This window comes from Stenella coeruleoalba, assembly GCF_951394435.1.
Source record: "Stenella coeruleoalba genome assembly, chromosome: 5".
NCBI classification, from domain to species: Eukaryota; Metazoa; Chordata; class Mammalia; order Artiodactyla; family Delphinidae; genus Stenella; species Stenella coeruleoalba.
This window is the reverse complement of record NC_137150.1, coordinates 50147887-50172010: the sequence shown is the minus strand read 5'-3', so window position 1 is coordinate 50172010 and position 24124 is coordinate 50147887. Positions and strand designations below refer to the sequence as shown.

Genomic DNA, 24124 nt, shown 5'->3' with positions numbered 1-24124 from the left:
CATTCTCAATCAAAAGTGATGAAACTACTTTTCTTTTTGTATATTTTTAAGATGTGAATTACATATGTACACGAGTCAGAATAAAGGATCCCATGTGTTGCTATGTGCCTGTTTTAATAAAATATATGCCTATTTTAACAAAATTGACTACCCAATAATACCAATTTACCAAACAGATAAGGAGTAATAATTCATATTTTTAAAAAGTAAAATTTTACTTTATAAATTGATATCCTTTTATTAACAAAACATGTAAAAAGTGATTTGATTAGAAAAATTCTGTTTACATACAGATTTTAAGAAAGATACCTTGAAGGATACTCAACTGTACATTTACTATAGATTTTATTAGCGAGTGTGTGTGTGTGTGTGTTGATAAATGTTTGTTTCTGGAAGACTGTAGTTATACAATATACGTGTCTTTATATATACATCTGTCTCTATGAAGTTCAGCCTCATGTATATAAATACTTATACATTTCTCTCTTTATACACACTGACATTAAATATATATATATATTATATAAATATGCTACTCAGTAATATGTTTGCATGTGTGTTTGTGTGTGTGAAAATAAGTGCTGAACTTCCTGATCTCTGACAATAGAAGGTTCAGGATTGGTTATTGGAAATGTAGTGGTGCTGCCAATAAACCTCCCTCCTGGGAATCCCTGGTGGTCCAGGGGTGAGGACTCTGTGCTCTCAGCTCTCACTGCCCAGGGCCAAGGTTCAATACCTGGTCAGGGAACTAAAATCCCACAAGCCGCGTGGCACGGCCAACAAACAAACAATCAATCAAACAAAAAAACCCCCACCTCTCTCCTGGTACTGTACTTCCCTGTTTTCTGGGGGACCATAGATATCAGGCCACAATTCTCATTGGTCGCTATAACAGTTACTTACTGGCCATCTTACCTCCATCTCCCATCCTCACTCACTTGCACACCCTTGCCAAATGAATCCATACAGATCCAGGTTTCATCTGCTTCCTCCCTGGTGTAAGTGGTCCTCCTCATTGTATCAAACAAGCCTAAGTTCCTCCATTTACAATCTGAGGCCTTCTATCTCTCTGCCTTTATTAGCAACCCCTCCCTAATACAGCCTTTCAGTTCTGTGAAGACGGTTCTCTTCACCATCCCTTCTCACACATTTTTAAATTCCTCTTCACCTTTCTTCTTCCTAACTCCATGTTTGAAATGTTTTTTTTTTTTTCTTAACTCTGACTCACATCCTGTGATAAGACCGCTGTTTGTCATTATCTCTTCTACAATATCTGTTTCTCATAACTGGTTTTCAGAGGCATTTCAACTCAGTTGGAGTAGTACTAGCATGTTGGCTCAAGCCCAGGCACTTGCCATGGCCTCCTGACCTGCCCGCAGAGTCCTGTGTCGGCCCTGCGGCGGCCGATGGAGAATGCCTCACTGCTCCCAGCACCACCACGTCTCACCTCGCCCCTCGCCACCCCCCAGACAAAAGCCAAGCATCAATGTTAGGATGTTTGGACATCCCTCATCTTTATAAATAATTATTTTGGGGTCTGTGAATATAGCCCCTCCCCTGCTTCTCATCAGGATCATTGCATTTCCCCCCAAAGGCAAACTCTCCCTCCTCACTCACAGGGCTTTTATACTGAGGTGGGTTTCTCCCTAAATGGCAGAGAGACCACTGGCTCCAACACCTTGTTTTCTCTGAACTTCAAATTTGGATAACTTATTTCCACCTCTTGGTGGTAATCACCATTTCTGACATTTGTCATGTAATAACTCCTTATGATCTCCTACTCTGAATTTTTTTTCAGCACTTATAAATCTGTAACCATTTAGGATAGTTTAGTCATTGGCAGTAGAAAAATCCAGTGCATTCTGGGTTACATCAGAAGTAACTAATAAGCCACGTTAACCATGGCTGATTCCAAGCTTCCAACTATGTCCCTGAGATGCGTTTTCCTGGCCTTTCTCAGCTCTGTCTCCTGGGATCTGCACCATCCTCAGGCTGGTCCCCTGGTGGTAGCAAGATGGCTGCCTCTTACACTCAAACCAAGTTCAGTGGAAGTGAAAGAATCTCTTCTTGGCATTTCTGAGCAAGTCCTTGCATTTATTCTCACTTGTTGGGTGGAATTGGCTAATATCCTCATCCCTGAACCAATCTTTGAGATCAGGGGCTGGAAGATGCCATTTTGTTGGCTTTGGTGGATGCAGAGTAGGGAAGGGAGGCTGAGGGAATGGACACCAGGCCGTCCCAAGGGAAATGTCCTCTACAGGAGCCAACAACTCTCTAACACTTCGATGTAGGACCTCACCTTATGTCGTCCTCTACAGGAGCCAACAACTCTCTAACACTTCGATGTAGGACCTCACCTTATGTCTTTTCCGTTGTCCACCTCACAGTGTAGCACAGCAAGCTCGAGGCCTGTAATAAGTGCCTTTACACAAGTTTGCATAAGTGAATGAGGGAATAAGTAACCTGAAGGTTTGTTTTCACTATGTTGAATATAGTTTTAAATCCTGCCAAAAACGTTTAAAAATCTACTTTTCTGATATAGGTAAGGTGCTCTTTGCCTAAAATTTTCCACTTATGTTTGCTGCAGTAACAAAACAAAATGGGACATGTTTAATTCTTAAATTGTTTAAAGAGACAGAACACAGAGTGACCATTCTTTTCCACATTTTGCTTTTCTTTGAAGGACACTGATTTTAAAATGCAACAGCTATAGACATGCTCGGTGGTGGGGAGGGGCTATAGAAGAATTCATCCATAAACATGGCCCCAACTTTCTCAAAGATCATCGATTTGGGTCTTATGCTGCTATCCAAGAGAACACTTTAGCTAAATGGTAAGATCTTTTTGCTCTAAGACTATCACAGTAGTCATAGCATTTAATCTTGTAGTGGTCTAAATTCACCTGGAATCAATTTTTGAAGCTGTGAAAAGATATTATGCATTATACTTAACAAGGGACTTTCTTTATAGGACTACCTGAGCAGCACTTAGTTTTCCACTTTTTGCTTTTATGATTTTTTACAGAGAGCTTTAGATAGCTAGCTTTAGATTTTGAAGTTTGATTTAAAAAGTTAATTTCATACATTTTCTTAATGATACAAATGGAAAGTTTATTTAAGTCATTAGCCATAATTTAAGAAAGAGAATTTACTTGCCAGGTAATTCTTTTAAATGAAATCCTGCTTAGCATGCTTTTCTACCCATGGATTAGAAGCTGGTCTGCTTTCAGTCTCAGAAGAACAACTGTGTGTGAGTTCAACAGGATGGGAGAATTCATCTGACCCCATATGATGATAAGACCAATCAATGCATTATTCTCTCAGCAGAAAAGAATCAGGTTGCCTACTTCTGTCTACTTATTGTACTTCCTACGTAGCAGATAGAAGGTGTTTTCAATCCTTGTTTCCAGTTATACAAAGTAAACTGGTGGTTTTGTAGAAACTCTAGGCAGTGGCTTCCATCTTCTCTTTTGCCATACGATAAATTCCTTTTTGTTTGTTTGTTTTGTTCAAAAAATGAAACAGAAAACTTGTCTTTCAGGTATGTTAACGCCAAAGGATATTTTGAAGATGTGGCAAATGCAATGGAAGAGGCCAAAGAAGAGATTTTTATCACAGATTGGTGGTTAGTATTTGTCCCTGGGGAGTTTGTTTGGAGGTCTCTATGTTTAGGAATATAGAACAGTGTTGTGCTGTTGTAGAATTGTACATTAGGAAAGACAGCAGTACTCACAGATGGTTTGGCCAAAGTCTCAACTAATTAATTGTAGTAGCCTCCACTAAAAGGTCTTTTCAAAAAACCTGGCACCCATATATATTCTTAAAATATTTAGTTTGAACAGTTTTGTTTTTGTCTTTCCATTTGGAAGCAGATAACCCGTATTCATTTTAGTAAAGATTATTTTGCAATGCAAATATAGGTGTAGAGGTAATGGAAAATAATCTTCCCTGGGTATCTTTTCTCATCTGGTTATGTCTGTCATGAGGTCCAATGAATATGCTTCCTCTGAATTGTCCCTTTGAAATTAGAATATTCCCATTTGCCTATTCTATTAAAATATCCATTGTAATGGTTAGCTTTTTTGGAGATGCATCATGTTTCAACTTTCTAATCCCCTTTAAAATCATCCATGAGAGTTATTATGTTTATTAAAGCCACTGAAAGTCTTGTACCTAAAACTCATTTAGCTCTTGGGAAATTTTCCTCCTGGAGTGGGTGTAGGCTTTGTAGTCTGACTTTAGTTCCAATTATCCATCTGCCCGGATAGTTAAAACCCATTGCAGATGCTAACATTTGCTACAATGGAAATGAAAATGTCTTAAATATGTTTTTCTTCTAAGAACTTAGTTGCTTGAAATGCCCCGTTTTTCCCTATCCTGTTTCCTTCCAAATGCTCTCTTGTACTGAACTATGAAAATACCTTCATAATTCATTTCCTCCTAATTCTAGGTTTTTCAGGGAGGGGAGAGTAATTAGGAATGTGAACGCATCTTCTTCTACTGTTTTGCCTCAGTGATGAGGAAATCTATAATTCTAGGGCATGCTTTCCCAATTGGCACTATTGACCTTTGGGGCCAGATAATTCTTTATTATGGGGGTGTTGTTCTGTGCGTTGTAGGATGTTTAGAACCATCAGTATCCCTGGCTTTTATCCACTAGATGCCATTAGCAAGCTCCCAGTTGTGATAACCAAAATGTCTTCAGCTGTCATCACATGTCCCCTGGCAGGGCACAGTCCCTCTTGGTTGAGAACGATTGCTCTAGATTCAATAGATAGGGTGTGTGATAGTCAGCATGTCTGAGAACCTGCTTATTCTCATGTTTATGGAGGACCTTAATCTTGCCCTTTATATTCTTGCCAAATTTCGTCTCTTCTGTCAGTTACCAGGAATAAAAGAAAGTTTCATACTTAGAAGCTACCTCTTTGGTTGAATACTTTCTAAACACGTATGAGAGTAGATTCAAGCTTAATGTAGTAGGTATGTCCCTTTAAAAAGTATTTCTGAAAGTTTGACAGGGACATGAAAGAGACTGAAAATAGCATTTCCACTGAGCCCATATTTTCATGTTTTACACAAGCAAATAATATACATTTTGAAGGTTCTGAACACTAAAATACAGACTCATTTAAACATCTAAAGAGATGGAACCTTGAATGTTTTTTCTTCTGCTGTCAGCAAGAAAATAAATCAGGAGGTTATTCCTTTCTCGTGACTGCACTAGGATAACATCTTATTACAACACTCTTTGAAATAAAACCTTTGCAGGAACTTCCCTCATAACAAGGAAGAAAATACTTGTTGTGCAAGTATGTTGCAAAAGAGAGCATTCAGAAACTTTATCAAACCCTGATGTATCTGGGTCTGAGAGAGTGAAAAGCATAGTGAGAAGGTGCACATGACCTTTAGAAGTTTCCAACCTAATTCAAGAGACATCATATACATGAGTGAAAACTGTGTTAATCTGTTTGTAAAACAATTAGTATGCAAGCAAAGGCAGATTTAGTGAAATGAGAAGCAACCTGGGACGTAGACGCTCTTAGTTTCTTTATTTGTTAATTCATTTAACCATCCATCTTTTCATTTGTTAATTTATTCACTCATTCATTCCAGAGCTATTTAGTGAGCAGCCTCTATGACGGGTACTGAACAAGGCCACGTGTACAGAAAGATGAAAGAGAAGCAGCCCCTACCCTGCAACAGTAGAGAGTCAGGAAGTCATGTGTAGAACAATGGATTAGGGCAGTGACTGAGCCTGCAGGAGCTGTGGAAGCTTCAACGGACAGAACGCTGGCCTGAGTCCTGGGTGATGGAGCTGTCCAGTTGAAGACAGTGAATGTTTTTGACAGAGGGATAACCAGGACCAAGGCATAGAGGAGTGAGAGAGCACAGCAATTTTGGAGGAAGGTAGAGGTCGTAAACAGCTTAAGCATAGCATTCTTTGGGATGGTGGGTGGAGATAGCATTCAAAAGACGGGTTAGGGCCAAATTGTGAAGGGCCCTTGATGAGCTGCTAAAGAGTTTGCATTGTTTGAACACTGGAGTCCTTTGAACTCCAGTGCAGTCCCTTGAACACTGGGAATCAGTGAACATTTTTAAGCATGGGAATTTTAGTCAAATTTGTTTTCTAAAAGGGACCATTTTGGTTATAGTGTAGAAGATGAATTGAACAGTGGTTATAGAGACCATCTAGCGAGTTATTGTTGTGGTCCAGGAGAGGAATGGAGAGAGTCTCTGCTCAGACCGCCTTAGGGGCCTTACTATTACTAACTTGGGGCAAGTCATATTCACCTTTATAAGGGGTCATTTCTAAGGCATAGTTGAATAACATTAACAGTAAGTAGCTACTATTAGTTGAATTCTTACTAAACGCCAGGGACTGTGTTACAGATGAGAAAAGTGAGTCTCAGTGGGGCCGATTAGGAAACTGCCCGTAGCAACACAGTCTGTACGTGCTGGCGCTGGCTTGGATCCAGCGTGTCTGCTCTAGTGCCCACATGTCCTGGAGCTGCCTCTCCCAGGAGCCGACTGCACCGCATGGTGTGCGAGATCCCTTTTAGCTCTGACATTTTTTAAGTGCAGGTTGGATTTTTTTAAGGTGCTGGATAAAGTCATAATCAGATTTGGGTAGATTTAGTCAGAAGACATTTTCTGAAGAGGTAAATTCTAAGGTAGGCTGTCAGGTTAGAAGAGAGAATGATTCGTTAAACAGCCCAGACTATCTGAAAATTAAGGTGAAGAGTAAATCCTAGCTAGAAGTTGAAGGTATCAAAAGAGGTAGTTTCTGTGTAAGGATTAGTGAACATTCCTCACTTGTTTATCTGTATCTACCAGGAGAACATGTCTTATATGTCTTTTCTGTGCTTGGTGCTACTTCACGTCACCTGTGAACTACCCAGTGTTCACTGGAGTGAGTCCTAGAATGAGGTTGGGTGCCAAGATGTGGCTTCCAGTCCATTGCTTTAACTTAGGATGGATGTATAAAGCGTGGCTGAGATCACCTTTCCTCTGGATGATGGTGATTCTCATTCCCACTGGTCAGCAGGGATGTTTGGAGCACGTGTGTTGAGTCTTTGCCTAGATTGGTTCTCTGCCTGGCCTGTCGGTGGTGAGGGTGCAGGTGGGGTCTGCCACAGTGTCTGTACTGAGTCCGTGCATTAAACAGGCCAGAGACAGACTGGATTAGTAAAACTGGAGAAAAAGAAGAAAAACAATAAACAAAGATATTTAAAGGGGAAGTTTATCAGAGGAACGGGAACAGAAACAAGGTCTCCTTTGAGCTGGAGACAAAGGCTCTAAAGTGAAAAACAAACTCAACATTTCATTTGGACTGGCTCACAAGCTAAGACTATTCTAAGTAGGAGACACATTTAAGTTGATCTTAATGTTATGTTTTTCAAATGGTGGGTTGTGACTCTTTAGTAATTATTATTATAATTATTATTTTTGTGTGTGTGTGGTACACAGGCCTCTCACTGTTGTGGCCTCTCCCGTTGTGGAGCACAGGCTCCGGGCACTCAGGCTCAGTGGCCATGGCTCACGGGCCCAGCTGCTCCGCGGCATGTGGGATCTTCCCGGACCGGGGCGCGAACCCGTGTCCCCTGCATCAGTGGGCAGACTGTCAACCACTGCGCCACCAGGGAAGCCCTTTAGTAATTATTTATTAAAAGAATTGGGCTTCCCTGGTGGCGCAGTGGTTAAGAATCCTCCTGCCAATGCAGGGACATGGGTTCGAGCCCTGGTCCGGGAAGATCCCACATGCCGCAGAGCAGCTAAGCCCGTGCACCACAACTACTGAGCCTGTGCTCTAGAGCCCGTGCTCTGCAACAAGAGAAGCCACCACAATGAGAAGCCCATGCAGCGCAACAAAGAGTAGCTCCCGCTCGCTGCAACTAGAGAAAGCCAGTGCTCAGCAACAAAGACCCAACGCAGCCAAAAATAATAAATAAATAAAATAAATTTATTAAAAAAAAGAATTCAGTGGGTTATGTTCAGAATTTTATTTAAATAATGAAATAGCATAAGAAAAGGAAGGAAATAAGAGAACGGAAAGTTGCAACTTAAGTGGCAGTAAGGGTTATTTTGTGAAATTTTTATTTCAGTAGTCAGTAGAAGACTGATAGATAGGTAGGTAGATAGATGAAAATTCATAATGTATTCCTGTGGATTATGACCCAAAAAGTTCAAAAGCCTCTGACTTTCAACAGGGTTGGCAAACTTTTTCTGTAAAGGGCCACATAGTAAATATTTTAGGCTTTTCAGGTCACATACATACAGTCTCTGATGTATATTCTTCTTTGTGTGTGTGTGTGTGGGGGGGTGTGTGTATGTGTGTGTGTGTGTGTGTGTGTGTGTGTGTTTAATAACCCTTTAAAAATGTAACAACCATTCTTAGCTCATAAGCCATACTAAATAAAACAGGCGATGGACCAGATTTGGCTCATGGAGCACAGTTAGCTAACCCTTGTCTTAGAAAGTAGATTCAAGTTACTGTATTATATCAATACTAGGAGTTAAATACATGGTTAACATGAGAAACTGTCAATCTGTTTTCCAAAGTGCTTGTACTACTAATGTATGAGAGTTTCATTCCTCCTCATCATTGCAAGCACTTGGTACTGTTAGTCTTTTTTAATGTTAGTCATTCCAAAGGGTATGTAGTAGTCTCTCACTGTGGTTTTAATTTGCATTAGCAATGTCTTTTCATGTTAAGCATATCTTCCCGTGACTTTTGGACATTTGTTTAGCTTTTCTGGAAACATATTAAAATCTTACCTTTCTTCTTTTTTTATTGGATTTTTTTCTTATTACTAAACTGTAGAAGAACTTTATACAGTCTAGCTACAATTTGCTCCACTTCATTCTGGCCTCCATGTTTTCTGATGAGAAATTCGCAGTCATTTTGAATCATTGTTCCCCTCTTAAATAATGCATTGCTGGGCTTCCCTGGTGGTGCAGTGGTTGAGAGTCCACCTGCTGATACAGGGGACGCGGGTTCGTGCCCCGGTCCGGGAAGATCCCACACGCAGTGGAGCAGCTGGGCCCGTGAGCCATGGCTGCTGAGCCTGTGCGTCCGGAGCCTGTGCTCTGCAATGGGAGAGGCCACAACAGTGAGAGGCCCGTGTACCACAAAAAAAATAATAATAATAATGCATTGTTTTTCTTCTGAGTGCTTTCAACATTTTCTTCCTGCCTTTTGTTTTCAGCAGTTTGATTATGGTATTTGAATTTATCCTGTTTGGAGTTCACTGAGCTTCTTGAATCTGTAGGTTTATATCATTCATCAAATTTGAGAAATTTTCAGCCATTTTTTCTTCAAACTTTTTTCCTGCATTTCCCTCTTTCTCCTCTTTTTCTGAGTCTCTGATGACATAAATTGTGTCTTTTAGTATTGTCCCACAAGTCTCTGAGGCTCTGTTCATTTTTTTCAATCTTTTCTTTGTTATTCAAATTGGATAATTTCTATTTATTTCTCTTTGGTTTTTATTTATATCTTTATTTCTTTGCTGAGACTTTCTGACTATCCATTCATTTTAAGAGTGTTCACCCTTACTTGTTGAAACATTTTTATAATATCTGGCAGAGAATTACATTAAATAATTCCAACACTTATGTCATTTTGGCATTAGCATTTGTTGAATGTCTTTCCTGCAAGTTGAGATTTTTCTGATTTTTTTGTATGCCAAGTAATTTTTTTCTGTATTCTGGAAGTTTTGAATATTATGACTCTGGGTCTTGTTTAAATCTTATAGAGAATGTTGATATTTTTGTTTTAGCAGGAAATTGGCCCATTTGGGTTCATGCAGAATGTTGCAACCAGTCTTCTACCTGTGTGTTTTTAATGTCAATTTTGTTTTCGAAGCCTTTGCAGTGCTGTTTAGATCTGCCCCCCCATGTGCTCCACCTAGTGGCCAATTTGGTCAGTGGTCTCTTTCTTATTTCAGTTTTCAAATTCTTTGGCGTAATATTAGGACCAAACCCATGCATGGGCAGCTTAGGAGTGAGCTAGAAATTCATAAACAACTTTATAGCATTGCTTTTCTGAGCTCCTCTCTCTCCATGGTATACCCACTCCTTATGGGTTGCCTGTGGCTTCCCTTTTTAGTCCTCTTGTTAGAAAGAGGCTTTATTTACCCTGCTCTGCCACACACTTTCTTCAATGACACTTTGTGTCCAGAGCCAAGCAATGGATATTTATATTTTCCTCTTGGAACCACAGCTCTTCCATTGGAGAGAAAAGTTCCATTTCCTCATTTTTGATGCCTGTGGGTCCCTCCCTGCCACCACTATCACTGTCAGGAAATCCCACTCTTCCTCCTCAAGCCTGAGCTAGAGGACTTCTGAGGCTCTCTCTACCAGTGCCAATGCCCATTTCCAGGTTGTCCCTCCCAACTGAGAAATCAGAGGGGAAAGAATGGTAAAATCACCACTGGTTAGACAGTATGTCAAATTTTTTCTTCTTTCTCAGTATTGAGTCTTCCAATTCATAAACACTGTATATCCCTCCATTTTTTTAGATCTTATTTAAATTTTCTCATTAGTGTTTTGTACTTTCCATATACAGGTCTTGCACTTATCACTAAATAATTCGTGTTTTTTTATGTTATTGTAAATGATATTTTTAAAAATTCATGTTCCAATTGTTTACTGCCAGCATATGGAAATGCAGTTGATTTTTTATATTGATCTTATTTGCTGCAATCTTGCTTAGTTCACTTACTAGTGTGAATAGCTTTTTTGTAGATGCCCTAGGATTTGTCCCATAGATGATCATGTGATGTGTGAATAATGACAGTTTTCCTTTTTCCTTCATAATCTGCATGCCTTCTATTTCTTATTTTCTTTTTCTTTCTTTTTTTTCCTTATTGCACTGGCTAGCATCATCAGTAAAATGTTGAATAGAAGTGATGAGAACAGACAACTTTCTTGTTCTCAGTCTTAGAAGAAAAGCTTTCAGTCTTTTATTATATGCTTTAGGTAGATTTTTTTAATAGGTGCCTTTTATTACTTTGAGGAAATTCCTTCCTATTTATAATGTATTGAGAGTTTTTATTCTGAATGGGTATTGAATTTTGTCAAGACTTTTCTGCATGTATTGAAATGACCATTTTTTTCTTTTTTTCTGTTAATGTGCTGAATTGCATTGATTGATTTTCAACTGTTAAACTAACCTTGCATTCTTAGAAATAACCCCACTTTGTCATGATTTGTTATCCTTTTTATAAGTTGTGATGTTTTGGTAAAGATTTTTACCTCTATGATCATAAGGAATATTGTACTTAATTTTTTTCTTTTCTTGGATTGTCTTTGTTTGGTTTTGGTATTAAGATAATGCTAGCCTCATTGTATGAGATGGTATTTCCCCTGCCTTTGTTTCCTGAAAGAGTTTGGGTAGGATTGATATTATTTCTTCCCACTTAAGTAAGAAATCTAAAATAGTCAAACTCCTTTTTTCTGTTTCAATCTAGCTAGTTTGTCAATTTTATTAAACTTTTCAAAGAGCTAGATTTTGGTTTCATTGAGTTTTGTCTACTGTTGTTCTGTTTTATATTGCATTGAGTTCCATTCTTATCTATTATTCCCATCCTTCTTACTTTTTCTTAATTTATTCTTTTATTCTGTCTTCTTAAGATGGAAGCTCTGATCATCGATTTTAAGCTTTTTTTTTCTCATACAAGCATTTGCAGCTATAAAATCTTCTAAAAGGAGCATTTACTTAGAAGCACATTTCAATATCTCTGAAGTCGTAATACATCATACACTCAATAACATCTTATAGTTATAGCTGTCATTATTTTTTCTTTCTTAGTGATACACACAGTAATGATGCATCTTACAGTCATTGGTGTCCTAAACTCAATGATATGTAGTATTACACAATTCTTTTGAATTTTGCTTAGCTAATAATTACTTAGTAAAGATCTTGACATAATGATGCTTGTGGGTCATAGCTATTCGCTCCTTGCCTTTGTTTACACTTTCAGTTTTTATAGCATGACTATTTTTATCTTTTCATGTATTATCCTCAAAATCCAGGTCTCCTTGAGAGCCTGCTTAAGATTCTCCAAAGCATTTAATAGAATACTCTGCATACAGGGTACACAATGCTTTTAGATTTAAAAAAAAAGATGATGAAGGCTTAATTGCAGAGTATAGACCTGAAAATGACCCCAAAACTGAAGCCCTCTGATCCCATAATTAATGTGTACATCAAAAATTACAAGTGTATATATGTTGTTGGGTATGTCCTACTTTCAGTGAACTAGCAGTGCCCAATGACACACTTTTCTATTTAAAACAGATCTGTTTTTAATTCAGCTTAGATCTTTCCCTATCAGTTGCTGCATTTTTTTTGTTTGTTTGAGTTGTTTCCTATTCTAAACTAAATATGTTAATATTTATACTGTACACCTTCTATTTGTCTGTTTTCATATTTATCTACCCAATATGAGTTTCTTTAGACACTTTTTTCTCTGGGTTTTTATTTTCTTTAACTGAATGACACAGAGCGTAAAATTATTTCTTTTAGTCTCTTTAGCTCCTTAAAACCCTGTTGTTTTCACATGCTTAGAAGACTCCCTGGCTAAGCCAATATTCCACGCTAGTATTCTGTAAGGCTTTGATCCTTACACAGTCTACCCCACTCCTCCAGGTCTAGCATTTCAGTGGATGAAATTTTCTTTATTGTTTTTGTTTGTTTTTCCCATTATAGAGGAGGTACACTACTTACCAGTTTAACTCAGGCAGTAATTTTGAACACAGCCCCAAGGGAAAAAGTGACTCCTGTACTGTGCTGCTTGTGGCACTACTAAGGAGAGGAACCCAGGGGTCCATTCTCACACTGGGAAAAGTTCATCTATCAGCAAGCCTGCCTTCTTCCCTGCTCAGAAAGCCCCAGGTTTCCATGGCCACTGCTTGGTATAGGAAGTCAGTGTTCATGTTTATCTATTAGAACACTTTTGGCCTAGGTTGCTAGAATGCTCAACTAAAGGTGGCTTAAACAATGAGGATTTGTCTCATTGAATGAGAAATGTAAAGTTAGGCAGTACTAAAGTTGGTGAAGTCATCCAGTGATTTCAGGGTTCTGGCTTTGCCCTTAAATTTCTATTTGGCACCTGTCTAAGCACCCATACAACATCCATCCTAGAGCCGCTTTTCCTGGGGTTTTTTTTGTGTGTGCATGTGTCTCTTCCTCTCATAAGAGAAACAACTTTTCCATTAACCCCTCGTGTACCTCCTCGTATATCTCATTGTACAGGATTGTGTTATTTTGTGCTGGAGCTGCACAGGAGTCTGGGAAAGCAATTATTTAGAATAGTCACATTCAGTCATGGGAGGTGGGCTCTGACAGCAAGGAAGGAGAAGGTGGACAGTCAGTAGTATCTGCAAGTGTGTCTATGTATGATGTGTGAGTAAGATAGAGAAATTGAAATTGACTTTTTTGGGGTAGAGGCTGCTGTTCCCATATGAAGTTGTACATGGACTCATAGTGGAACTTTGCATGGCCTGCCACAGTGGAGGATGGTGATGACATTTGAGCTAAAATTGCCTCTGCTTCCTATAACACAATCAGAACTTTATATTTGTTTTAGTTTCTTGAAATCTTGGTTTCGTGATTTCAGGTTGAGTCCAGAAATCTTCCTGAAACGTCCGGTGGTTGAAGGAAATCGTTGGAGATTGGACTGCATTCTTAAGCGAAAAGCAGTATGTACTTTCCTAACAAATGCTGATGTAATTTTTTAAAAGTTTATTGCCTCTGAAATGCCTTTTTTTCCCCAAAGCCCTTCATATACACTTATAACTTTTTTCTTTAGAGCTTGACAAAAAGTAGAATACTTACTGTTTTCAAGTTCATTTGGTTCTGATTTTTTTCCCATTACTTGTGAATCATAAATATTTTCACCTAATTCACAGCATGGATTATATTGCCAAGTCTAATTTTTGTTTTTTAATCAGTTGTAGGCAGCTGATTTGTTAGGCAAAAAATGGTAATAAAATTTCATCATTGAGTAATAAATGATGAAATGAAACATAGACTTTTATTTATTTATGTTTCATTACTTTGTCATTTGAGCAAAATTCGAAGTCATCTGAGAATGATTTCAGTCAGATGGGGTCAAGCTGATGTTGAAGCATGTCAAATGGAAGGACATAAAGAATTGGTGGTTCCAGTTTTGGGACAGTTCATGGTAATAGTGTGAAATGGTGTGACCCTGTAGATCCAGGGTGAGCATTGAGTGTGCTTTTTTTGTTATAAAAAGTAAACAACTGAAGCAGTATAGGCTCACCAATGACTACTTTACATTCATATTTCTAATGAAATATTTTATGTGGTTGGCCCTCAACCGAGTTAAGTTAAGTTGAATTAGAATAGTTGAATTAAGTTCAATTTATTATTAATCATGTCCAAATTAGGGAGTGCTAGTAGCCTTTTTACTATTATTTGAAACTGTCTTAACTTTTAGAATTCTGTCATTAAACATTCTAGCAGATTTGTAGGTCCTAAGTAATTGGGGTTAGAATCAATATTTTCTATTTATCACAGCCATCACTTATTTCTTTTTTTCCATCCTCTACATTCCACTACCCCTTTCCCACTCACCTTTCCCCCTTCCTTCAATGTCTTTTCCCCATGCCTTTAGTTTAGGATATCTGGGGATAGTATAGGCAGACCTCACTGTTGATATTAAAGGCAAAAGAAGTTGATTGTCTTTATTTCAGACACATGTTTTGCCAAACAGCGTCATTTTCAAGGCTAGTCTAATCTGTTGTCTCAACAGACTTCCATTCACAAAATTGGAAATTCTGGTCTTGAAAAGCATTATTTGCATATTCATTAAATAATCCATCATACAGTTACTGTGTCTTCTCTGAGCCTGGTACTACACTAATTACTAAGGATGCCATGTGTGTGAATAGGATTCCATCCCCGCCCATGGAGGGCTTGCTGAAGAACTCATATCCTGGGCTTAGTCCTAGCCTTACCAAACATCTTTCTACATATTGAATGGGCTATAACTTTCTCCACGTTTCTCTCTGCGAAATGGCAGCTTTCCCATTTCTCCTCTAAAAGTAAACTCCTGAAACTCCATTCTAATAAGTTTTTCCAGCCTTGCCTAGCGATCATCAATCATAACAGAAAATCCTCTCCTCACAGAACTTATCCGATGCTTTACTCTTTTAGGTTTCAATTAACATGTTTTTGTTGAATGCCTCTTACGTGCAGGGCACTTGGCTAATCACATGGGAATATACAAAAATAAAAGACACGATTCTTGACCTGAAGGAGCTTAAAAATCTACACAAGAGTCAGCTGGGTACAGAGACAGTGCCAAGATTCAAAGCAGGAGGGAGAACATTGGGTAGGTCTGATGTGGAAGCCCCTCACAACATGAGGAACTTAGGGCATTTAGTATGGGCCAGAAATTTTAAAAGAAGCGCTTTCTAGGTATAGGAAGTGTGATGGGGAAACATTCTGGATGCAGGAATTCATAAGGCCTTGTCAGTCACAGCAAGGTGACAGAGTTGATGACACCTGAGTGTGAGCATAGGTAGGATGGGAGATCGAGCTGGAAAGGCCGTTGGGATGTGGAGGCATTGTGAGTCAAGCCAGTGGTTTGCACTTTACGGACGACAGTGGGGAACCACTGTCGGGGGGGTATGATGGAAGAAGGGTGATCTGATAAATATGGTGTGTTGGGACGGTGAATCTGGTAGTAGGAGGAAGTGGGAAGAACCCAGAGTCAGAGAGCTACATTTTAGATCATGTGCATGTGAGGTGCCTACAGGACATCTAAGTATACTCCAGAAAGCTAGTTGCCAGATCAGGGCTCAGGAGGCAGGTCCTGCAGACCTGGTCCTCCACTTCATGGTAGCTGGCGTGTGTTTGTTTATTCCCCTCAGTCCAGGTCCCTTTTCTGTCACTATCATGGCTTCTCTTTGCTTTTATGGCCCATGAATCCTGTGAGGTACCAGGTGAATACCATGACCAGCTAAATAGTGCTGCCTGATAACCGTGCTTTCTTTGTTTCAATTTCATCTTTTTGAAACTTGTAATTTTTAAATTGCCTGAAATGATTTTTTTAATTTCCTAAGGAAATAGTAATACTATTAAATGTTAATTTCTCAGTGGTACATTTAAGAGAATTGCTCTTCCTTAATCCAGTTACAAAATATTATTAAATTTTTAACATTCAGATCATTCCAGATTGACATTTCATATGCTCATAAACACTGCTTCACATAAATAATTTAGTTTCTGAAAGCCACTAGCTTCACAAAGTACTGGGTTTAAAATAGCATTTATTCTTGCATTAATGGGTCCCAGAGGTCCGCAAGGTTGATTGAAATGAATTATTTTTTTCTTCTAACTGATTGTGTAGATCTTTGGGGAGAAATTTAGTGTCTCTGCTTTATAGCCAACATATAGGCAAACATTTCTTTTAATGGATGTTTCTTAGGGGGAAAATACAATATTTTGTTTCTCTGGTAATAGCCAAGTTGATATTTTCCTGTTTCTTTGACCTTCTGATATGCAATGTCATCATTTAAAATAGTGTAAGCCAATGTTGAGAGGCAGACTGCTTTAACTCAAAGCAGCATCCCAGGGTTTTCACAGTTCTGCATTTATTGCACTAAGAGGTGAGATAAGTTGCATCATAGTTATCATAACTGCATCCCTGTATCAATTTGTATATTTTAACCTTAGAAATATGTGATATTTCTGATGAGACTTGCACCAAAAGATTCTTCAAGTGCAGTCCCCTGGAGACTTAACAGAACCTAGGTTCTCAGGGAGGATTTTGTCGTCAGGTTAATTTCTTTCTGTCCTGGGTCACAAGGCACATTCTAGAGTTGCAGTCAGTGACCAACAGGAGGGAAAGATGTCCAGGTTTGTCAAATGAGATGAATAATCACATCACTGCAGAGAAAAATCAAAGGGAATCTTACCAAAATGGTGGGCTAGAAGGGCATGGCAGGGAAGGAGGGAAGGGATCTTCAACCTTAAGGACTGTGCTTTGAACAAAACTGGTTTTTAAAAAAGGCGCATGAGCACATGTGCTCTTACATCCCAGTGCTGCTTGCATTTAAATGGTGAGGATACGATTTTTTTTTATCCTTTACTTTGCATGTTCCTAAAATATCGCACACCTCCTCCACCTCCCATCCCCCCCTCCACTGGGGAAGCTCTTGACAAGTGATGATCCTGGAGATGTGTTAGCTAAGCTATCTTAAGGCAATGGACAAACTTAGCTACATTTAGAAAATATTTGACCACAGTGCTTGAACAATCAGAGAAAAAGCTGGCTCAGAAGCAAAGTCTCTTGATTTCAACTATAAAAGATGTTTATTTTTCATTTTCTTCACATGCATTTGTATGTGTAAAGCACCTAAAAATTCCTGCTGTTAATAGTATTATATCTGTTCTACTTGCTTAAAAACTAATTAGAAAAGAGGATAGAACTTTTATCTTTTTAAACTCAGGTGTCATAAAGTTTATTCTGTGGAATCCTTGGGTTAGTTGACTGCAGCAGAGATAAGAAACATGGCATACAAACGTAAGAAGCACAGTCAAGTCCAGGCTATTTGTTTTCCTACTTCTCCTATTAATACTTTTCTTCTGAGCAAAAAGTAATTTCCCCTGGGGTCACTAAAAGGCATTGGTAAAACACCGGATACTTCAAAAGTGTATTTTTGAAATCACAGAATTAACATCAGTCCTTTTTTTTGTAATTAGGCTTTCATTTTGCACAAATATTTCCCATATTTTGTATAAGTCTGCACTATTATGGCCCAACAAATGCCTTCATTCCCATAGGAAGTATTTTGCTTTGCCCTTTATAGTTTAGAGTTTATGGCAGTGTTGTAATGCCTTGACCAAAAGAAGAGGAATTTATTGCTTTATTATCACAGGAATCTTGTCACTCATTAACTGTTTATTGTGGGCATGGACATAAGTAAATAATTGTAAACCAGACTACATAAAAATGAACTTCTTATATTTAATTACTTCCTTATTAGTCATTTCTATTTAAGCTAAAATGCTTAAAAGTCTCTATCCTATTTCCTACAGAGTTATTTATTTCAATGTGAAAAGACACAGTATAGAAGAAAATGTCAGGTATTAATAGATGGAGGATAATGCTATAATCCATTAGCATTAAAAATCTCTGTTATTTAAAAAATCCATTAGTTATGCAGATAAATGGAAAATTGTAAGATTCAGGCCAGTTCCTAATTTTCAATTACTGTACTTCATGGGTAATAATCTCATAAGCCTAAGAAGTAGAATTTCATCCATTTAAAACAAATGAACTGTGATGAAAGATGTCAGGTGTAACGTTCTATAATTTAGGTTGAAATTGGGGGTCTTAAACTTTATATTAAGTCATTCAACGGGAGGCTATTTTTTTAAACTGCTATTCAGTGCTGAATCCTAAAATATTCAAATAGCAAAGTAAATCTGAATAGTAGGGGAGAAAAATAAAATAATGTTCTAGTTTTCATTTAGAGTGCTCACTGACCAGATCATTAGAAATTAATCTGTTCACTTCCTGCCTGCACTTTCACTTCCTTATTTCTTTACTCAAGTCTGTACTTATGTACTTGATTACAACAATAGTTGCATAATATAATAAATAACAAGCAAGTTCCAAAAGTCAGCTGTTAACCAGAGAAATAAAATGACTTTTTTTTTTTGCGGTACGCAGGCCTTTCACTGCCGTGGCCTCTCCCGTTGCGGAGCACAGGCTTCGGACGCGCAGGCTCAGCAGCCATGGCTCACGGGCCCAGCCGCTCCGTGGCATGTGGGATCTTCCCAGACTGGGGCACGAACCCGTGTCCCCTGCATCGGCAGGCGGACTCTCAACCACTGTGCCACCAGGGAAGCCCCCGACATACGTATTTTTAATCCTGTTTTTTTTCAGAGCAAGAATGGGTCTTCTCTTAGTACTCAGATTTCTTTAATGCAGCCCAGAATGTAAATCTAGTGTATCCCTTCAAAAATATGCACACTTCTCAGATATTACTAACACCAAGTAAGATAGAGTTAGTATTTTGAAGTGATGTGTTATTATAAGGATTTAGGGGCCAAAATATGCTTTTTATTGGCAGAACAACATTGGGGAACTGTATATATGTTTGGTTTACTCCAAGATTTTACATCTTGCAGCCTAAAAATATTAACTCTTATGTTATTTCACATTTTTATAGCATTGCAAAAATATCCAGTTGTTATAAATTAGATGTGTTCAACCAGTAAGGCTTCTTAAATTTGTGACTCAAATGTCCATTATGAACAATACCTAATTACCATGGACTACATTTAAACTGTAACTGAATTATTCACTCTAGTTTATTAGATACGCCTGCATCTCAAATACTCTAGAAAGGATTATGGAAAACTTCTTGCCTTAAATCTGTAGGATATTAAATGCCTAGGTGTAGCTACAGTACTCAATATGCATGTAATATGTGGCAGGATGCTTTCAGAGCTGCTGGGTACAGTAAATGCAAATTAAAATGTTGCAAACTGCACGGCAACACTGAGGATGCAAACCTAAAAAGTAAAAAAGTGATATAAGAAGTGGGGGTAAATAAGATAGAGTTTCCTGGAGGAACTATATGTTGGTGGCCGAACTGTGTAAGTGGACAGGGATGGGGGAGGACATTCATGTGTCAGGCAATTTATCATAAGCTAAAACCTTGTCACCGCCCAGAGCTAGGAGAGAAAATACTAGTACTTTTCTATACTACCAGCTGTTGGACATTTCTTTGATGGTTAATATTAAGAATAAATATTATTTGTATAGCATATTAAAGTTTATGAGGCAATTTTGATTTAATTTGACCTTCACAACGGCCTTGTCTACTTTCTTTTAGGTCCAAGGTCTAAGGATGGATCAATGTTAATTTCTGTGCTGCTGCTAAAACTCGGGGATTTTTGAATGTTAGAGAAGCTGACTTCTGAAGAAGTCATTTCAGTGGTGAAATAGACATTAATGATTTAATTATGGGTTAAGAGTATGAACCAATACATTCACCTCTGAAGACTGAGACATGTTTTTTCCACTGAAATAATTTTTAATAAAGAAAAACTCTATGAAAATACCCCCAGAAACATTTAAGGCATGTTTAGCATAATTTATTGCATCAGAGTTTTAAAAACACTGTTATTTCAATTCTTTGTGGTATAATAAAGACAAGCAGAAGATCCTAATCCTGTAACATGAATCAGGTCAAAACTCTCCTCAAGGTCAAGTGTTCTGAGATGTTCAAAGTTGTAAGACTATCAGATACTTTTAGTATTTCAAGTTGCAATTTCAACTTTCTGGCTATAATTAGTCAAATACTGACTGTCTCAGTATGACAAATCATAGAATGGAAGGGAGATAAATTTTTATTTTTTTATATTTGTGTCTTAATATACACTTATGTTTCACCTTCTTGTATTGCACTTTTCATTAAATATTTTATTATACTTGTTTATAGAAAAAATTTTTAGAAAGTACAATGCCCCAGAAATGAAGAAGAAAAAGAAAATCATAACCTACCTCCAGAAATTCTTATTCCTCCTTGTGTTTTTTCTTGTGACAGCAACAGGGGGTGCGTATCTTCATTATGCTCTACAAAGAGGTGGAACTTGCTCTTGGAATCAATAGTGAATACAGCAAGAGGACTTTGATGCATCTACACCCCAACATAAAGGTATTCAGGTCATCTTGCTTAACAATGTTTCTTCTTTATTATTCTGTAGTTTTTCAGATACATTTTACTTTGAGCAGTGGTAATCTTTAGAATTCCCTAATGTATATTTTGAATCAATAATATTGTGAACTTCTCAGAAATAAAATAATTATACTTTCTTATACTTCTGATCTTGATGGAGTCAGCAGAGTTCTCATTTCTGCTTCTCTTACCCTGATAATTTAGCCAAGAACATTCTTCCTAGAGTTGTTTTAAGAGCCTTGTCAGGTTTCTATACTCCTCATTAAGGTTATCCTGGAACCTCTTAAATGTGATCTCCCTGGGATATCCCTTGAACACTGATAGCAACAAAGAGAGCTCCTTTAGGATTTAAAGTGCTCTCCTTAAAAGCACTTTGTATACAGTACTAGTAAAGTGAATAAGCATGATAAGCAATTTGAAAAAAAGCCTTTTGATATTTTACCAAAGACCTGAAGCCTATCAGTAAATATTGTCGCCCAGTCACTGAGCTACATCAAGACAATGAATTAATCTTCAGCAGGCTTAAAGTATATAATGATTATATATTTCACCTGATTAAAAAAAGATATTCCATGTAAATAATAACCAAAAGAGAGCAGGAGTGGCTATACTAATATTGGACAAAATAGACTTTAAATCAATAAAGTTTACAATAGATAAAGAAGGATATTATATATTAATAGAAGGTTCAAGGCAGCAAGAAAATGTAATAATTATAAACATTTACATACCTAATACTGACCATCAAAATATATGAAGCAAACATTGAAAGAATTGAAGGGTGAAATAAAGCAGTTCTATAATAATAGTTGGACACTTTAATATCACACTCTCAATAATGGATTGGTATATACATAAAATGGAATATTTTTCAGTCTTAAAAAGGAAGGAAATTCTGACATGTGTTAAAACATGGATGAACCTTGAAGACATTATTCTAAGTAAAAGAAGCCAGACATAAAGACAGATATTGTGTGATTCCATTTACATGAGAGACCTAGAGTGGTCAAATTCATAGAGACAGAAAGTAGATGGTAGTTGCCGGATTTTGTGAGGAGGAGGGAACAGGGAGTTTTTGTTTAATAGGTATAGAGTTCCAGTTTTGCAAAATAAAAAGTTCTGGTGATGGATAGTGGTGATGGTTGCACTATATGAATATGCTTAACACCACTGAACTGTACACTTAAAAAGGTTAATATGGTAAATTTTATGTTATGTGTATTTTACCACAATAAAAACATGTTATTAAAAAATAAAGTTGCCTCCAAAGTTTTTGGAATGTTTCTAGTTAAAGACATACAAAAATAGGTCAGTCTGGGATTATTTAAGAGAGAATTCCGTTTGAAACCAGGAGGTTAATAACTTCTTAAATTACCTTTAAAATCAAGAGCTGCCCAAACATCTATATCCCTATATCAATATGATTACTAGTTCAACTTAATAACTGCCAAAATATCAATATACTTCTTAAAAAATTTTGTCAGGGAGAGATGTAGGCTAAAAAGTTTCAGTGTTTTTTATATAACATATAACATAACCCTTTTGGGGGAAAAGGAAATCTGCTATTCCATTGAACTGGCTTTTATTGAAATATGTGGCCAGATTTCAAGCTAAAGGGCAGCTTCCCCCATATGTGAGGGGTCCAGGGTGGTCAGGGGAGTTTTGAAAAGTATCCAGGGATAAATACTGAGGATAAAATAAATAAATACTCTGCTAAATACTGAGGATAAAATTAGAAGTTTGGGGATTTTCTTTGATGTATAGATAGCACATTTTAGCATTTGAATTGTAGGCAATGTTGTTCAGGGGAGTAAACAGACCTATTTTATTATAATATGAAAGACATTTTAGAAAGCATATTACGTGTGTGGTTTTTTTCCTCTCAAGGTGATGAGGCACCCAGATCATGTGTCATCCAGTGTATATCTGTGGGCTCATCACGAGAAACTCATCATCATCGACCAGTCGGTTGCCTTTGTGGGTGGGATTGACCTGGCCTATGGAAGGTGGGATGACAACGAACACAGACTCACGGACGTGGGCAGCGTGAAGCGCGTCATCGGGGCACCTTCTCTGGTTTCCCTCACAGTTAGTAAATTTCACCTTTATGGAACTGCATATAAGGGACACAGTTTGTATAAGTGTGTATTAATAGTGTGATTGGTTGACTGATGGATTGAATGAGAGGTGGCCTATCCCTGGAGAGGTAGAGAACATTGAGTCCAACACAGACCTGGTTTCAGATACCACTTAGTGAGTCTGTAACTATGCATCTGTTAATCTCAGTTTCTTCTCTTGTAAGAAGAGAAAACAGACCTGATAGAGCATTTGCTATCTCATAGTCCGTTCCTTTGCTTTCCATTTAAATTAAAGATTTAGTTCCTATTTGGGAAAAAAGTTCATAAACAAAAATGTGCGGCAAAATTGGACTTGAAGTTAAAGAAGCAACCTTATTACAGTTAGCTGCCGAGGTTTTGGAAATCTTCCTTCTTACAAACATGCAAAACTAGGATAGGTCAGTCTGGAGTCACTCAGGGAATTCTGTTTGAAAGCAGGAGGTTAATAACTTCTCAAAGTATCTTTCAGATCAAGAGCTGCCAAAGTCTCTATATGCCTATATTTGTGGCTTGTTATTTCAACGCGAATGGTTGCCAGAATATCAATGTGCTTATTAAAAAGTTTGATGGGCTCCATCTTATTTTACTGCTGTCCATGTTGGTGACTTTTCTGGGAAAACAGAGATTTAGTGAAAAGGTAACGGGGAAAGTAATTGACAGAAAAAGCATCGCTTACTTAATATTTATCAGAAGAAGTTCAGTAGCTCAACAGTGAGTATAACTCATGTAATTGTAATGGAAACCAAAAAGTTAATTGGCATGAAACTTCTGGCCCAGTGAAAGAGGAACTATAATGGACTTCCTGGTATCCCTTTGGAAGTATTTAAACAGCTCACAAGGATCGCCCACTGCCCTGTGGCTGACCTCACACATACTATTGTGTGTCTCTTAGGGAGCCTCCGTCATGTGTAAACTTTAAACTGGAATTAAAAGGCCACAGCGCAGCTTATCTTATGCAGTTTCTTTTCTTCTCTTTCTTTTTCTTGTTTTTTAAATAATTTTCTCAGGCTGAAACAACAGAGTCTATGGAATCCTTATGCCTCAAAGATAAAAACGAATCTAACAAAAATCTGCCTGTCCTGAAGACTGTTGATGATGCAGATTCAAAACTGAAAGGAATAGGAAAGCCCAGAAAGTTCTCCAGATTCAGCCTCTACAGGCAGCTGCACAGACACCACCTACGCAGCACAGACAGCATCAGCAGCATTGACAGCGCCTCCAGTAAGTCATCATCTGCACTGGAATTTATCTCAACTGTGCTCTGTTCCTCCATAGCCAGAC

At 37.8% G+C, this 24124-nt stretch overlaps 1 protein-coding gene across 5 annotated transcripts in view; it reads left to right on the top strand.

Moving 5' to 3' along the window:
• PLD1 (phospholipase D1) overlaps positions 1 to 24124 on the top strand; it is a gene marked incomplete at its 5' end in the record, with an annotated part of 202545 nt that overhangs the window by 102689 nt on the left and 75732 nt on the right. For all 5 annotated transcript variants that reach the window (XM_079923385.1, XM_079923388.1, XM_079923387.1 and 2 more), the window contains 6 exons: positions 2684 to 2833; positions 3541 to 3624; positions 13622 to 13703; positions 20595 to 20705; positions 22614 to 22814; positions 23851 to 24064. In XM_079923385.1, coding sequence (XP_079779511.1) covers positions 2684 to 2833; positions 3541 to 3624; positions 13622 to 13703; positions 20595 to 20705; positions 22614 to 22814; positions 23851 to 24064 — 842 coding nt within the window. The remainder of the gene's footprint in view (positions 1 to 2683; positions 2834 to 3540; positions 3625 to 13621; positions 13704 to 20594; positions 20706 to 22613; positions 22815 to 23850; positions 24065 to 24124) is intronic.